We start from the raw sequence: 16,820 nt of genomic DNA, 5'->3' as shown, positions 1-16,820 counted from the left end.
TCCAAGCATAAAGCTAGCTGCCTTAGCACGTTCACTTCTCGTCAACAGACTGTGTCTATTTCCTGAAGCTTCTTCAGCTTCCCAACAGACAGAATCCTAGCAGTTCTCCAGGAACTGATTTCTTCAGCATCAGATGGGGTCTGCGGAGGCATCAGCTTTGTGGTATGTGCAGACGGACATATAGGACTTCCCAGCCCCTATACTGTAAGCAGATCTAATACATCCCATTTTATAATATATATTATAAAATATATGTATTCATCCTATAGATTTATTTATTCCTCTAGAGAACCATGTCTAACATAGCAGCTTTGGATCTTATATCACAATTAATTGAGTATTATATTTTAAAGTGTTTGTTGATTTGGGTTTATTTCTCTTATCCGCCCCCGCCCCCAAAAAAACCTATCACAGCTGTATGACTGATAGTTACCAGATGAAATGTAGTGCTCACACTATAGTCCCAGCACTTAGCACTCAGGATGCAGAGACAGACAGATCTCTAGGACTTTGAGGCTGGCCTAGTCTATATAAAGAGTTCCAGGTCAGTCAGAGCTAAATAGTGAGAGCCTACCTATAAACAAATGAACAAACAAACAAACAAACAAACATTGAGGCCAGTAGTGATGGCATATGCCTGAAACACCAGCACTTGGGAACTACAAACAGAAGAACCAAAGTTTAAACTCATCCATAGATTAGTCGTGAGTTTGAGGCAGTATGAGACCTGTTCCCAAAAATAATCACAAAACCAACAACCACTTGTATTACTTTAATATAAGTAGAGTAGTAGATGGCTGATAAAAAACCAGCTTACATTTTTGGAGGTTCTTTGTCTCATAATGCTTTGCCAGGGCTTCCTCCCACCCCTCCACTTCCAGGTCCTTTGTATATATATTATGGTATCCTGTTTTGGTTTTTTTATGGCATTTCTGTGTGGGAAAATGTGTGCGTCTCTGTGACTATTTGTTTCTTTACTTGCTTTTTCACTGAAAGCTCATTTTAATATGTGTATATTTTGACTCACCGAACTGCAACAATGGAGTTGTGTTCATGTTTTGCAGGCAGCAAGGCAGGTTGGGTATCTCCTCTCTTCAGCAGTCCTTGTTGTTCATACAGCCATGAGGAGGGAGGGTCTTGGGAATATGGCAAGTTTCTGGGATTTCCTGAGACTTTTGAGTTGTGTACTGCCTGAGTCTTAAGAAGGCACCCTTTAGAACTTCCTAAATATTAAAGAGTTTGCATTTAGGAAGTTCATAAAGAATATTGATTGGAGCCTACTTTTTGTTTCTTAATCTATTTGTTTGGCTTTTTTCCTTCTGTTTGTTTGCCTCGTCTTATTTTGGCTTGTTTTGTTCTAATTATTGTTACTGCCATCATCATTGTTGTTTAGATTCACTTTGTATCATAAAGAGAAAGACCGGGTATGGAGTTGGGTAGGCGGGGAAGTGGAGAGGATCAGTGAGGGGGCTTCAGGAAGGGAAACCACAACCCAAATATATAAAATATTTTCAATTAAAAAAGAGAGAAAAGGGCTGGGGATTTAGCTCAGTGGTAGAGCGCTTACCTAGGAAGCGTAAGGCCCTGGGTTCGGTCCCCAGCTCCGAAAAAAAGAACTAAAAAAAAAAAAAAAAAAAAAAAAAAAGAGAGAGAGAGAAAAGTTTATGTTCATCGTTTTCTTTAAATCGCGGTAGCATGCTAACTTTGAAGAGACTTTGCAGGATTACAATGGCTATTCCTGAATCTTAATACAAAATTCATTTAGTGAAAGGATTCAGAGACATCAATTTCTTTCCCCTCTTTCTGTGTAGCCCTGGCAGGCCTGAGACTCACTATGTAGACCAGGCTGGTCAAACTCACAGAGATCCAGTCTGTTTGTGCTTGCACTAATGTTGAAGGTTAATGAAGCCAAGACTGTGGAAAGCACTGTGCATGCAGTAACATACAGAAGCAAGGACAGAAAGACCATGGCAGGGCCAGCAGAAGAAAGTCGCACACCTCACAGTGGTCAGGAAGGGTAATGGGACAGGAGAGGGGAGAGCTAGTAAGGGCAGGGTTAAAATACCAGATTATATTCTTCCTTCTTGGACATACCTTCAGTGACCCACTTCCTCCAATATCCCACTTCCTCTGTTTCCTACCACATCTCAATTGGTTATGAAACGATGGATGCATTGATCCATTGACAAGGCCGTGATCTAGTAACTTCCCACAGTCTGACTTTGAACTTTGTTACACTGGAAACCAAGCTTATGTTCACATGGGAGCTTTTAGGGAGGCAGTTTTCAACCAGTGGGTCGAGACCCCATTGGGGGGTCACATTTTAGATATCCTGCGTATCAGATATTGATACTACAATTCATAATGGTATCAGACTATAGTTATGAAGTAGCATCAAAAATAATTTTATGGTGGGGGGGTTCACCACAACACAAGGAACTGTTTTAAAGGGTCTCAACATTAGAAAGGTAGAGAACCACTGCTGTGTGGTTCAGTGTGCCATGGAGTTAAGCAAACTAAACCCCCAAATCATGTGTGAAATGCTTTGTGCCTAGGTCAGCAGGACTGGGGAAGGGTGGGGCCTTTTCTAGTCGGGCTTATTGGAATGTTTAGGCAGTTGAAGTTGTGAATTCTTCTATTTTTCAACCTAATTCCTGAATTCTGTTACATTGTTTTGCTTCTTTTAATTTTTAAATGTCATTCTCTTACTTACCTCTTAAAGAATCTTTAAGTTTATTTCGAAATTGTTATTTTTGTGTTTATATGGTGTAGAAGCTTGGGTGTGTGAGAGCCCAAGTGCGAATGTATCCATGTGAAGGGGTCAAAGGGCACAGGGTGTCCTGCTCTATCACCCTTTTAACTGTGCTGTTGTTTTGTTTTGTTAAGTTTGTGTATTACCCAGAGTTCTCTAGAGTAATGGAATTTATAGAATGAATCTCTCTGTATTATAAAAAACAGGTTTATTCATTAGAATGACTTATAGGCTAATGCAAAATTGGCTGTTTATGGGTTGAAGGTTCAATAATTCAGTAGCTGTTCAGTTCCCAAGGCTGGATTTTATCAGGAGCCTGCGCAGCATCAGTTCTCTCTGGAAGGCAGGGGTGGGAAGCATTGGTGGTTCTCAAGATAAAAATTTAGTTTTGCCAGGACTAAAATGTTGCTTACTTTCTGTAATATTTACTTTCTGAACTCTATTCTGGGGCCAGAAACTGGTGTGTGTGTGTGTGTGTGTGTGTGTGTGTGTGTGTGTGTGTGTGTGTGTCTGTGTTTAGGGGGTGTTTAGTAAAGAGACCCTTTTCTACTGTTGTTCTTAGTCCTTCTACTCTCCCCGGATTATAGATCACACATTTGCCCGAGCATCTTTTCATTCCAAAAGTTCACAGCAAGTTTAAGACACTGCTTCAAACCATAAAGCATTACAGCAGAAGTGTTGACAGGTGTTTCCATCAGGACTAGTACCTAACAAAACATTTATAATTTATCTTCTGGATCTACAAGTTCTTTATAACTTTAAAGCAATACTTTTCATAAATCAATACAGTTTTGCCAAAAGGCAAAGCATCTGCCTTGTTTCCCATTCATCTTGAAGTTTTGTATAGGTAAATCACCCAGTATTTTATTTTGTCTTTGCACTTACAATGAATTGTCCATTCACAATTTACAAACTTTAGTCATCAGATAATGGTTACACGGCTAGCCTAGAAGGGATGTTTTCCCTGACCATAACTTTCTTATCCTGCTTTCTTATCGTAGTGCAATTAGCCCATGACACATGAAGGTTTACAAAACATCAATTGCAGCTTTCATACTACAGAAGGCTCAACATCACTTGTATAAATTTAGGAATTCTATAGAATCGTTATAAGGAATTATGAATCATTTGTCTACATAGTATTACTAAAAGGTAGATCTTCATTGATCTGTAGGAAATTTGCTAAATAGGGTGGCCTAATGCCCAGTAATCATCAGACTATGTAATGATGACGGGACAGGAATATCACCAAGAACCAATCCTGAAATGAGCTCTCTGAAAGCCCTGCAATTCAGAGTTTACTCATCACATACACAAGGCCATCTCCACAAAGACACTTGTTTGTTTTTACCTCTCCTAGATGGCTTCAGACAGGATTTCTCAGCTGCTCCTCAGTATATGCTGGAATCCCAAAGAAGTAGGCTCCGATGCCAGTGAAGAAACAGACTTGCAGCCAGAGTGAGGGCAAGCAGGCAACCAGAGAGGGAACATGCATCCTTCCTCCATGTCCTTTATATAGGCTTATAGGAGAAAAGTGTGGTCCAGATTAAATGTAGATCTTCCCACCTCAAAGGATCTGGATTAAAAATATATCCTCACACCTCAAAGATCCAAATTAAAAGTAGGTCTTTCCACTTCAAATGATTTAATTAAGCAAAAACCCCTCACAGGTGTGCGCTGCTTATTTGGGGTTAATTCACTAAGATAGAGTGAAGTTGACAACCAAAATGGCCATCGCAGTTGGAAATAAATAAAAATATCCTCTGAATCATATTTCCTTGAGATGGGGTCTCTCTTTGTTTGCTGGCCAGGAAGCTGGAGTGATCCTTTTGTCTCTGTTCCTCTCAGTACTGGGGTTATAGGCATGAACAACCATTCCCAGATTTTGTAGAAGCCAGGGATTGATAATTTAGGCCTTCATGCTTGAGCAAGCAGCCCTACCCACTGAGCCATCTCCCAGCCGCATGGGTTACGATTGCGACCCATGGAAATGCTGTTCTACCACCTCCTCTGATGGACCTTCCTGTGTTCTGAACCACGGTAACTTGTGGTTTTTCATCTGCAGGTGAGCAAGGTTTCTCTACGCATTCAGAATTGAAGTATTAGAGTTGAATGTTTGAATTCCACACATCTCTTATATGAGTTGCTTTAAAAAAGCCATATACACTATTTTGCTTTCTGAAATTTTTGTTTTGCTTTCTATGTTCCTGACTCCACATTTCCTCTTATCTATATTTCCTCCTTGTATCATTTCTGATTACTCTTCAAATGCCTTCCCTACGTATGGGTACTGTCCTGGAAAGGTCTCCATCCCCTTAGCCAACAGCATGGAGTCTCAAACATGGCAGGTGGTTCCCCAGTTTGATAACTGCCTTTCCCTAGCAACTAGAACCATTCCTAGAGCTCAGGAAGAACTCTTGGTTTTGAGAGCTTAAATAAAAGGGAAAGACCAGCCAATCAAAAATGGGTGGTAGGTGATTTGTCAAGGAAAGTTAGGATCCTAATTGTAAGGATCTTGCACATGTGATTTACCTCTAAACCCATCCAATTTCATGCACCAGACATTGAGTGAGCAGCCTTTTGCCTGCTAGCCATATCCCAATAGCCTAAAACATAAGTAAAATATACTTGTCTCGTGTAACCAATACAATCCACATTTACAGAATGGAATTAAAGGCCTTTAAAAAATGGCCCTAAGTTGCACCTTCACACACAAATGTGAGCATTTTATAAATATTTCCACGTAGATTTGTATCCCTTCTGGTTTTATGAATTCACTTCCTCTTGCTATGAAAGTTCATCTACAACACCACACTGTTGAAATTCTACTTCTCTTCTTAAATATACTCAGTTGGATTAATCGATTCTACTGGGAGGGACCCGAGTAGGAGGCACGTAAACACTAGAGGTCATATGATAATGCTAGATGCTGTGATTCTGCCCGTTCTGGGGAGATAGTTCCATGTCCTGTTACAATGCTAGAGTTGGTGACAGAACCAAGACAGAATCGAGGACTGCCAGACCCCATCTCCTGTGCTCTTCTCTTAGCTCTATGACAGCTTTCTGGGGCAATTCCAAGTATGTGCCACTCAGTAAAGAGTTGCTGGATCCCTAGGTCTGTTCTCAAGATCCCAGGCAAAAAGCACAAGTATGATGAAGCTCTCTGACTTTCAGTGAAAGAGCCCCTAGCCTGAGGAAATAACATTTTTCTTTGGCAGTGGTAGGCCATGAGGACAATGCAGTCAATGGTTGAGCTCCTAGTGAATGCATCTGCGGAAAGAACTTGGTCTGGGAGGATTAAAGTCAAATGTACAGCGTTTCAGTGTATTTATTCCAGAAAGTGCTGTGGCTGACTGTCACTAAAAGCAAACAAACCAGCAGCATCCATCTTGGTGAAAGGAAATAAGCCAGCAGGCACTTTTCCCTAGGACAATGTCTAGGGAGGATCTTGAGACTTCCAATTTACTAATCAAGGTAATCCCTCACAGGGTTTCCTAGAAGAGTGACTCATGGCTGATTCTAGATCCTGCGAAGATGACAATATTAACCATCACAAGAGGCCAATCAGACTTCACCTGGTGGTACTGTGAAAAACAAAAAATAAAAAATAAAAACCGCAGAGTGATATTTAAAGCCAGAGACAGAACACCCTCAGTCAGGCAGGGAACAACCAAATCAACAAACATGAAGAGAAACTGACAAATGTATTTCACTAGTGTTTCTCAACACTCAGCAATTGTCTCATTAAACAGTCACTCTGAGTCAGCCTTCCCAGACTAAGTGTAGCACGGTTCTCCAAAGTAACAGAATGGACAAGAGAATTCCATGTATTGCAAAGGGATTTATTAGACTGAAGTACAAAAGTGTTTCACAGAGTCCAAAAATGGCCACCTCATACTGGAGACTGATTATAGTAGTCGTTTAGTCCATGAAGGCGGATGTCTCTGAGGAATCCTGGACTGCTGGTTTTCAACCTACATGTTTCTGTCTTCCATGACCAGAAGGTGCCACTCACTTAAGGTGTCTTCTGACTTTAAAAACCCCTAAAGAGAATGCCCAGCAGCTTGTGTTTTAGTTGATTCCAGGTGCATTCAAACTGACAACCAAGATTACCCATAACAAATGTACACAGACCAGGTAAAAGATTTATCAGGACAGGAGAAGGAAAATGTGAATGGAGTACAAGGAGCTAATTTAAATGCTGCAAAAGGCACATTAGGTGCATTCAGTGGAGTGCTGTGCCGCAGTGAAAACCGATGAGGTACTTTTGTGGCCTGCAAGTATTCTCACAACTTAATAAGAAAATAAGGAAAACACAGTAAGCTTTAGTATTGTTACCCCAAACAATGGCTTTATGAGTCCTTTACCATGGGTACCCTGAGTATTACCTTTAAGTAGGAAAATTATAAACTTTTAATTCATATACATTTAAATTATAAAGTTACAAATCTTCAACTATACTTGTGCTTTGAGACATGTCTCTCTGAACACAAAGCAGTACACACTTAAATCATTAAAGCTCGCTTGGTAATGTGAAACCCAAAGGATCCAGGAGGAGCTGTGACTAAAGCTCGTCTGTAGGTATACCAAGACAAGAGCAATGGCTGTCTTCTACAGTCTCGGTACTTGGGAGGTTAGAGGTGCAATACTGTAAATTCACAGTCATCCTGGACACCGCCTCACACAAGGACACAAAGTGTAATGACATTATTAAATCTGATTAAAAGAATTATGATGAATCGTTTTAAAATAAAAAGAACATAAATAATGTTGGTATTACATTAAATATTTAATAATTTTATTTAAGTTACAATAATCACAAACATCTCAATTGCTTTAAAAAGAAGTCTAATTACTTAAATAGTTTATACCCACTACTTCAGGCCCCACATCCCTCCATGTCAGTGCTGCCATGGAAGAATAATTCTGAACAGATCTAATACATACATCACTGTGACTTCAACACAATCATAAAAGCCATCTCTAAAAGCGACAGCACCTAGTCTCTAATGAAATTGACAACAGGTTCATTGTATGGACAGCTACTCAATGGCTCATCAAAGGAGACAAGTTCTGTCAACATTGTTAATACTGGAGTGCAAATTCACGCAGAAAACTTCCCCATGAAACGTATCTTCAAAAAAAAAAAATTCTTAGCTAACTTATACTTGTAAGGATTTTTTTTTAAATAAAATTAATTAACATCTAAAGTGTTTGGTGTTTAGATGATTATCTCTCAACTTTCCCCATATTATCAAAGCACATTTGGCAAACCTTAAAAACTTATTAAAATATTTCATGCTTATAGGGGGCATTTGAGACCTCAAATAAAAAGGCTTATTCTTATAAGTCTAATTGTAACAATTTTGGTATAAGCCTTTTATTAGCTAAAAACTTTAATCTTTAACTCTGGGAAATTCTATTTAGAAAGTCAATAGCAGCAACGGTTCTAAAAGGTTCCAAATATACTTTCCTTAATATCCAAGTCAAAATTCTAGCTTCAACATGAATACCACACAAGCACCTCTTCAAGTTGTCATTGTATGTCAATTGTAAGTTATGTTGGGAAAAGGGTTTTTTTGGCTTTGGCCTATTCAGTTTCCTTTCTACTTGAAAAGTATTGCCTTCTGGTAACTAATCCTTTTGAAGTATTAGGAGATAAAATGAAGGCCACTGGCTATTCCATCATCACTGCCTGCTGTTGTCTGACACGGTTAACATTTTCCTCTAAAGCAAATACAGGTTTTCTTCCTGCAGTTCACACTTGTCTACTGAATCGATCACCCAACGTTCCTGCAGGATTTTAAACTTTTTCTTAAGCGTTCTTCTGAACGTTTTAAAGTCACTGACTCGTCTCTGATCTTCCCCGATGATTACGTGAGACACCCCTTCAGATAAGCGGGAAACCACCTTTGCTCCACGAAACCGCAGCTCAAGTGCTGTAACACCTAACCTTGTGGCTTCGATTTTGGAACTTAAGTCATTAATAACAGCATACAAGTCCAAATAAACGGTGTAGTGTCGAAACATACTGAGAGGAGAGTGATCCCAGGAATAACGACATTCTAGGTCAGCAATCACAGGGGCCATTTCTTCAGGAGTCTGCTGCTCACTGGGTTTAATTCTTAAAAACACTTCTTTCAATTGATCCAAATCTGCATCAACGAAATAGCTATCACCATAGCAGTCATATTCACGGGCAAAATGCTGCTTTGTTGATGGGCACATGTGAATCATAAAGCGGGGTTGCCATGGCACACATGTTTTTGTTTTAAAACACTCTAAAAGCCACTCGGGCTTGACAACATCATGCCTATCTGAAGAGATGATGTTTCTGACCCTAATGTTCTCAGAACCTGCAATCACACAGTATGTATCTGGGCCTGGATTCTGGACTATATAACCACCAAATTCTGCAATTTTGTTCTCTAGGTCAGGCTTTGGATAACCATCTAATCCACTCATGACACAAAACTCAACATCTTCAAATACATTAGAAACTTTGTTTATGTTAGAAAGGTTAGGCGCTTTTAGGTGTTCAATGATTCCAATGGTTTTCTTCGTCTTAGAGATGGGTTTCCGCCTTTTTTCTCTGGGTTCGTCATCGTCACCTATGTGAAGGTGTTTTGTGGCAAGCTTCCCAGATGCTTTCCCCCTCAGCTGCTCCAGGTCATCCAGCGTCATACAGTCATGCCACTCTTTGTCATCTCTGATCTTCTCGATGCGTGGGAAGCGCAAGGTAGAGCCAGTCTTGTACATGTCACTGGGGACGATCTCTGCCGCCTTGATCTGAACGATGACAGAGTTCTGGGGTTCAATGTACACTTCTGGCTTCTCTGTGCCACACAAAATACAGCTTGGTGGAGATTTTCTTTGGAAAGGCTTCCAGTATTTTGCCAATTTCAAGCCCAGGTCATAGAGTTCTTTCATCGTGTAACCCGACCCAACACGGCACAGAGTGTGGAACACAGATGGCTTGTCACCAGGAGGTGGTGTCTCTGCCACTGCACACAGAAAGTGAGACATCATGCCACCTCGAGAACCTTTACCCCAGTAGCCCCCAACAATTAAGAGGTCTAATTCATCCATCAATCCAGTGACATACTCTGGTTTAATCTTTAGCCACCCTTCACCTCTTTTGTCTGGCTTGTAAATGGACAGAGGGTGTTTAACCATGATCCCCTCTTCTCTCTTGTCTATGGCATCATTTAATGCATCCACTACTTCCTGCTTTGTCTGAGCTTGAGTTTTCTGCACTATCTCTATTCGACCTTGTATGGGTGTGAAAGTGCTACTAAGGATATCATACCTCTTCCTGAGAGTCTCACGCCCTAGCTTCTTATTATTAACCATCAGCACATCGAAAACACAGTAGCATGTCTGTAGGTCAGAATCTTCGACCATCCTTTTGATATCAAACTTGACCCCCTTCTGCATGAAAGTCTGTGTCGTTGGGTTGTAGGCCATCATCTCGCCATCAAGGATGCACACTTGCACATCTGTCTTGAATGCGTTGTGAATAAACGGGGTGAGAGAGCCTTCCTGTGGAGATTCGCCGAACTGATCGGTGTAGTTGTAACCATTTCTGGAGAAGTACCGGTACAGGGCGCCATCCTTGTGCATCTGCATGCGCTCGCCATCGAGCTTAGTTTCGATGTAGAAACTCTGCTGCTTCATGTCCTTCTCCACACGCTCCACATCTGCTACAGCAGCTAGCATTGGCCTAAAGGCAGAGAACAAAGTGATGGAGATGTCGCTGAGCCCTACGGAGGGGTCATGTAGCTGCCTACAGACCTTTTCCAGATCTGTGGTGACATTGTGCAACTCGACTGCATCATTGTGGAAGATGGACAATATCGTGTGCTGACTGACACCAAGCTTTAAGTCCTTAATAATCATGCGAATCAGCCACTTTTGCTCGAGTGCTGAACACTGGGTTATTAACTGAAGAAGGCTCTTTTTCACTAGATCTTTTCTTTTGCCAGAGTTATTGCTGGCAACTAAGTCTAAGAGTTCATTCACCTTCTGTATGGTTAAGCTTCCTTTCTGTAAGCACCTTGGCTTCAAAACAAAGTATGCAATCGTGGCAAAGTCCCCAGCATCTGAGCGAGCTCCACTGGGGGTTCGGTAATTCAGGAGCTTCTGGGCATCCTTGCCTTCTCTTGGTAAATTGAGCAATTCGATGTAAAGCTTAGCCAGCATGGTTTCTTTGATTCCGTAAGCCATCCTCTCTCTCTCTAGCTGAGGGAGAATAAGTCTCATTGCTGGGTAAAAAGAGTCCGGAACATCCTTCTTGTTCTTATGAAGGGCATCATGAAATTTTCTCCAAGAATCCAGAAACTCCTTGAAGTGCCTGATTTTTTCTGCACGGTCTTTACCTTTCTGTATTCGTTCTAAGGTGGAGCACAAGTCTGCAAAGGGGACATGAGCTGCGACAGTTCGTGAGGCTTGTGAGGAAGCCATAGAAACGACAACAAATCCTCCGGTTTTAACTGGTAAAGCAAAGAGAGGGTCACTTTAAGTGGCAGTTGAGATTCATCAATATTTAAAACAATGAGCTTATAGAAGTGATTTAGGCCATAATAACTATTAAGTTTACTTAATAACAACAGATCAATGCAATAAACAGATAAATTTCCATTTCATCCTGACCAACCCTTCCTATTGAGTCTCAGCTTCAGTTCCTGTGACTGAATACATCAATTCATCAATTTACCTTACATGCTGACATTCAATGGTATTCTAATCAACTTACCTTACATGCTAACATTCGATGGTATTCTAATCAATTTACCTTACATGCTAACATTCGATGGTATTCTAATCAACTTACCTTACATGCTGACATTCTATGGTATTCTAATCAACTTACCTTACATGCTAACATTCGATGGTATTCTAATCAACTTACCTTACATGCTAACATTCGATGGTATTCTAATCAATTTACCTTACATGCTAACATTCGATGGTATTCTAATCAACTTACCTTACATGCTAACATTCGATGGTATTCTAATCAACTTACCTTACATGCTAACATTCGATGGTATTCTAATCAATTTACCTTACATGCTAACATTCGATGGTATTCTAATCAACTTACCTTACATGCTAACATTCGATGGTATTCTAATCAACTTACCTTACATGCTAACATTCGATGGTATTCTAATCAATTTACCTTACATGCTAACATTCAATGGTATTCTAATCAATTTACCTGACATGCTAACATTCAATGGTATTCTAATCAATTTACCTTATATGCTAACATTCGATGGAATTCTAATCAACTTACCTTACATGCTAACATTTGATGGCATTCTAATCAATTTACCTGACATGCTAACATTTGATGGCATTCTAATCAATTTACCTTACATGCTAACATTCGATGGTATTTCAATCAACTTACCTTACATGCTAACATTCGATGGCATTCTAATCAACTTACCTTACATGCTAACATTCGATGGCATTCTAATCAATTTACCTTACATGCTAACATTCAATGGTATTCTAATCAATTTACCTTACATGCTAACATTCGATGGTATTCTAATCAATTTACCTTACATGCTAACATTCGATGGTATTCTAATCAATTTACCTGACATGCTAACATTCGATGGCATTCTAATCAACTTACCTTACATGCTGACATTCAATGGTATTCTAATCAATTTACCTTACATGCTAACATTCGATGGTATTTCAATCAACTTACCTTACATGCTGACATTTGATGGCATTCTAATCAATTTACCTTACATGCTAACATTCGATGGTATTTCAATCAACTTACCTTACATGCTAACATTCGATGGCATTCTAATCAACTTACCTTACATGCTGACATTTGATGGTATTCTAATCAATTTACCTTACATGCTAACATTCGATGGCACTCTAATCAACTTACCTTACATGCTGACATTTGATGGCATTCTAATCAATTTACCTGACATGCTAACATTCGATGGCACTCTAATCAACTTACCTGACATGCTGACATTTGATGGTATTCTAATCAATTTACCTTACATGCTAACATTCGATGGCACTCTAATCAACTTACCTTACATGCTGACATTTGATGGCATTCTAATCAATTTACCTGACATGCTAACATTCGATGGCACTCTAATCAACTTACCTTACATGCTGACATTTGATGGCATTCTAATCAATTTACCTGACATGCTAACATTCGATGGCACTCTAATCAACTTACCTTACATGCTGACATTTGATGGCATTCTAATCAACTTACCTGACATGCTGACATTTGATGGTATTCCATCTACTGACTGTTTAGCACAGAATACAAAAGCATTATTTTTAGTGATGAAAGTCAAATCTGATATGGCACATTTCCCTTCTGGGTTTCCAAGTGAAGTCTGTTTATGTTTCTCGTACAATTACACTGCACCAGGACAAACCAACTGCCGTCAGTCAGTGATCTTAACAAATCACTTGCTCACTGAAATGGAACCGGTTCCTTGGGCATTCTGAGACCTGAGACCTGAATCACAGCTGATAATAACAAACAGTAGCCATCCTTCTCTTCCAGCCCAATAGAGAGCAGGTCCACATTTACCTTCTTTCCTTCACTGCTGTGACAGGTCTCTCTGCCAGTCAAACCTCAACTGGAAATCTCCCAAAGCAGCCTTGTTTTTATTTTATCAGTTACACACATATTAATTTATCATTTTTTGTTCATATCTTTCTGCCTGTTATCTCCCAAATATTCAGTGGCTACGGATGAGCCAGGCCGTATGCTCTAGTCAATAGGTATGCTTTTGCAATATTTACGACAGCATAGATAAAGTAAACAATGGGCACAAAGAGAGCAAATTATGATAAAGAAATCAAAGAAATAATTTGTATAGGATCTAGAATGTTCCTTAACATGGGTTACCACAAGCAGCGTGAAATCTGTTTGAAGTTTTAAACATCTCTGTAAGATCTACCGGGATGTTATATCAGTTACCTTCATATGGCTTAAACTTCATAACAGTCAAGCAAGTATTCTAAAAATGATTTCAAGTGAAATGCCTGTTGCAGGAAAAACAGTCAATGCTTTGTTCTGTGACTTCAGACAACAACATCTGGCCAGGCAGCGTAGCTTATGAAACCCCTCATGCTCTACTTCCCTACTTCACGAAGAAAAGTCTCACATCAAGTGGCAATTTGTGCTTTCCACGGTGAAATCTAGTTCACGTTTGTTTATGGAAGGGAGAGGGTCAGGGCTGGGCTGGTTAAACAAGACACCAGCAAAGTGGGCTGCACGCCCTGGAATTGATTCACAGCATTAGTAGTTCATGGGGGAAAACACAAACATCACTTCTCAGTCTTATTTCTGACTGAGGGAACACAGCTAGCTCAGCAGGTCAGATGGAAAGAAGCCCCCCTGGCACTGTGTCTTCTGACATATGTAACAGATACTTGGTTAACTGCTTCCGTTATTGAAGCTGGTTTGCATAACTGACTGTGCCAGCCACCTGGTTCCTTCAAGTGGGTACACGGTGGTGCATACTACTACAGTTGTAATTTCTGTTCAAAGACTGTAGAATGAAGTATACTAAGAAATACTCTCTGAATGTTCCAATATAGGCATAACTGTAGAATACATATAGTCTCGAACTTTTTTCTCAACAAACTGGAGCAAAGGATTCAAGATGCATTTGTAATAATAGTGTATTCTAGGCGACGGTGTGAATACATATGCATCTCAAAACAAGTATAAACACAGAAAACCAAGGATTCGAATTTCTATAGAGCACGCAAATTTTGTTCAACGCAAATGCAGGAGTTAACTATTTGAATTTCTGCTGCTGTGGCTGCTCTCCGGTTTTATTTTGTTTTATTTTTGCACTCAGAGGTTTGATAGTCTGCTTTCCATTCGCAATAAAACAATTATCGCTGGCAGGCTTCAGGTGCTTAAGTCCAAACACACTCTTAAACATTTTAACTCGTGGTAAAGTCGATTATCACAGGCTTTCAAAAGCGCTCAACGGGGTAAGCCTGCGTACCTGTTACATTAGTGCTTTGCTTACCTAAGCAACCTGTAAATCCCAGTCCAGCCGAAGGAAGCTGGAGGAGTGCGGCCGTCCTAGGTAGCTAGGCGGCAGAGGGAGGCTTCACTTTCAGAATGTACACAACTAATTATCAGAACAAGATTTCCTCACCCGGTGGCTGCCACCTGAAACGAGTCCGCAGCGAGCCGGCTGCACCGCGGAAGGCGTCGCCCCACGAGAAGCTCCGGGGTGGTGACGCTAGGACCTGACAGCCCGCCACACGACTTGCCTAGGCAGCCTCCCGAGAAGTCGCCCACTTTCATTCCGACCGGAAAACGTCACCGTCGGAGGCCAAACCCGCGTTTCCGCCAGCTGTTTATTGCGCAGGCGCAGTGGAGGCCAGAGAGCCTGGAGGCGTTTAAAGGCGCAGACGAGGCAAAGGCGGGACAAGGGCGGGGCCAGAGGGCGGAGCAGGGGCGGGCCGACGCGGCGGCTCAGTGCGCCTGCGCAGCGCCCCTCCACGGTCTCTGCCGAAAGCTAAGGAGGTTCGGTCCCACGCCGCTGGATGTCACTGTTGAGCCGAACTTGAGGAACTTGGAGCGTGGGTTGTTCTGCCCCGACTTGATTGATTTTTTAAAGACTTCCAGGACAAAAGAGAATCCTCCCTCCTAAAAAGACTCCAGAAAGACTTTTGCAAAATCATCTGAGGTCCAGTGTTCTTCGTAGCGTTTTCACTGTGCAGAATACCACATAATTCGCAGTAATACATAATGCATGGCACAGAAGCATGCTTACATGGACTAGAGGCTTCTCAAAAGTGCTCGGTGATTTGGAATAAAGCTAGCCCATAGTATTGTTGAATGCCTTACTGTCACTCAATAACTATACTAGATACTCAAAGTGGGAATATAAATGTATGCCCCACGTCCCAGGAACTCTTACTGCACACTGGGAATGGTGGCTATGCCCTGCCCTACTCCACCAATAAGAATTCAGAAGTTATGGGCAAAGTGTAGGGAAGAGTTTCTTTGAAGGTGAAACTTTGCGTTACTGGTGAGACGCTAGAGTGTCAAGTGCTTTCAGGGGTTGTATAATGTGTTTATACCGCATTTCACAAGGCCGGCAATTCAGGGCTAGTTGAAAGTGGAGCCAGATCCCACGGCTCTTTGTGGCCAATTGTTTTCTCTGTAGTTTCCTTAAATCTCTGATTGTTGCCTGGGATGTTTCAAAGTCACACGTTACTGTAGAGGGGCATCAGCGGTGCCTGTACAGTTCTCATTTATCTGTGCCTGATTCAACTGCTCCTGAGCTCCGATGTCAGGCGCAGGTGGGACTTGGCATTACTTATATGAGAAGCTCGAATTATGAGATGAGAAAAGGCAGAAGTTAATTCAAAGCTCTGGTGTGTTTTTTTGTTTGTTTGTTTGGGTTTTTGTTTGTTTGTTTTTTAGCTGCATGGTTAATGGAGAACCAATTTTGTTCTGTTTTATCCTAATTGAAAGGGGGGGGGGAGTAAAAAGGAAGGACGGAACTATCTGGAAGTTAGGCATGGTCGAGGAGAAAGTTTAGTGTGGATAAAAGAAAGAGTATAGCAGGCACCTTTGGGAGAGTTCAGTGAACACGACCCTGAACTGGACATCTGGACTGTAAAAAGCCAGGTGTGCATGTATGCACCTTAGCAAGTTTACTTCGATGGAGGTGGGAGAGGCGGAGGCAAGGGGAGAAGGAAGGGGAGAGGGGCGGGGGGGGGGGGGAGAGGAGAGACAGAGAGAGACACAGAGAAAGGCAGAGAGATAAAGAGAGACAGAAAAGGGGGAAAAGAAGAGAAAGAAAAAGAAAAGAAGTGGAAAGAGAAGAGAAAAGAAAAGAAAGAAAAGAAAAGAAGAGAAGAGAAGAGAAAGAGGAAAAGAAAAGAAAGAAGAAAATGAAAAAGAAAAGAAGACTTCTTGCTCTCCGGAATGTGCTCAGACAGCAGCTGACTGGAAACGCAGAGAATCATCTATCTTACTCCTACGGCCACCGTAGCGCGAGGGCGGAGCCCACTG

The 16,820-nt window shown here is 41.1% G+C and overlaps 1 protein-coding gene across 2 annotated transcripts; it reads right to left on the bottom strand.

The window, feature by feature from the left end:
* Positions 1 to 7,528: 7,528 nt before the first annotated feature.
* Positions 7,529 to 15,101, bottom strand: Lig4 (DNA ligase 4). Of its 2 annotated transcripts, none has more exons than NM_001106095.2 (2): positions 14,815 to 15,101; positions 7,529 to 11,244 (listed from the first exon to the last, which is right to left on the bottom strand). In NM_001106095.2, the coding sequence occupies exon 2, from the start codon at positions 11,213 to 11,215 to the stop codon at positions 8,480 to 8,482; it is 2,736 nt and encodes a 911-aa protein (NP_001099565.1). In that variant the 5' UTR covers positions 11,216 to 11,244; positions 14,815 to 15,101; the 3' UTR covers positions 7,529 to 8,479. The 2 variants fall into 2 exon arrangements, with proteins under 2 accessions (NP_001099565.1, NP_001421363.1); NM_001434434.1 differs by having other exon boundaries at positions 14,947 to 15,101.
* Positions 15,102 to 16,820: the final 1,719 nt, after the last annotated feature.

The sequence above is a fragment of the Rattus norvegicus genome, chromosome 16 (assembly GCF_021556685.1).
Source record: "Rattus norvegicus strain SHRSP/BbbUtx chromosome 16, alternate assembly SHRSP_T2T, whole genome shotgun sequence".
NCBI classification, from domain to species: domain Eukaryota; kingdom Metazoa; phylum Chordata; class Mammalia; order Rodentia; family Muridae; genus Rattus; species Rattus norvegicus.
Note: the sequence above shows the minus strand (reverse complement) of the source record. Positions and strands in the feature narration are given on the sequence as shown.

Coding starts and splice junctions, on each gene's coding strand:
- Lig4 (NM_001106095.2), bottom strand. CDS start 11,215: ATGGCTTCCTCACAAGCCTCACGAACTGTCGCAGCTCATGTCCCCTTT.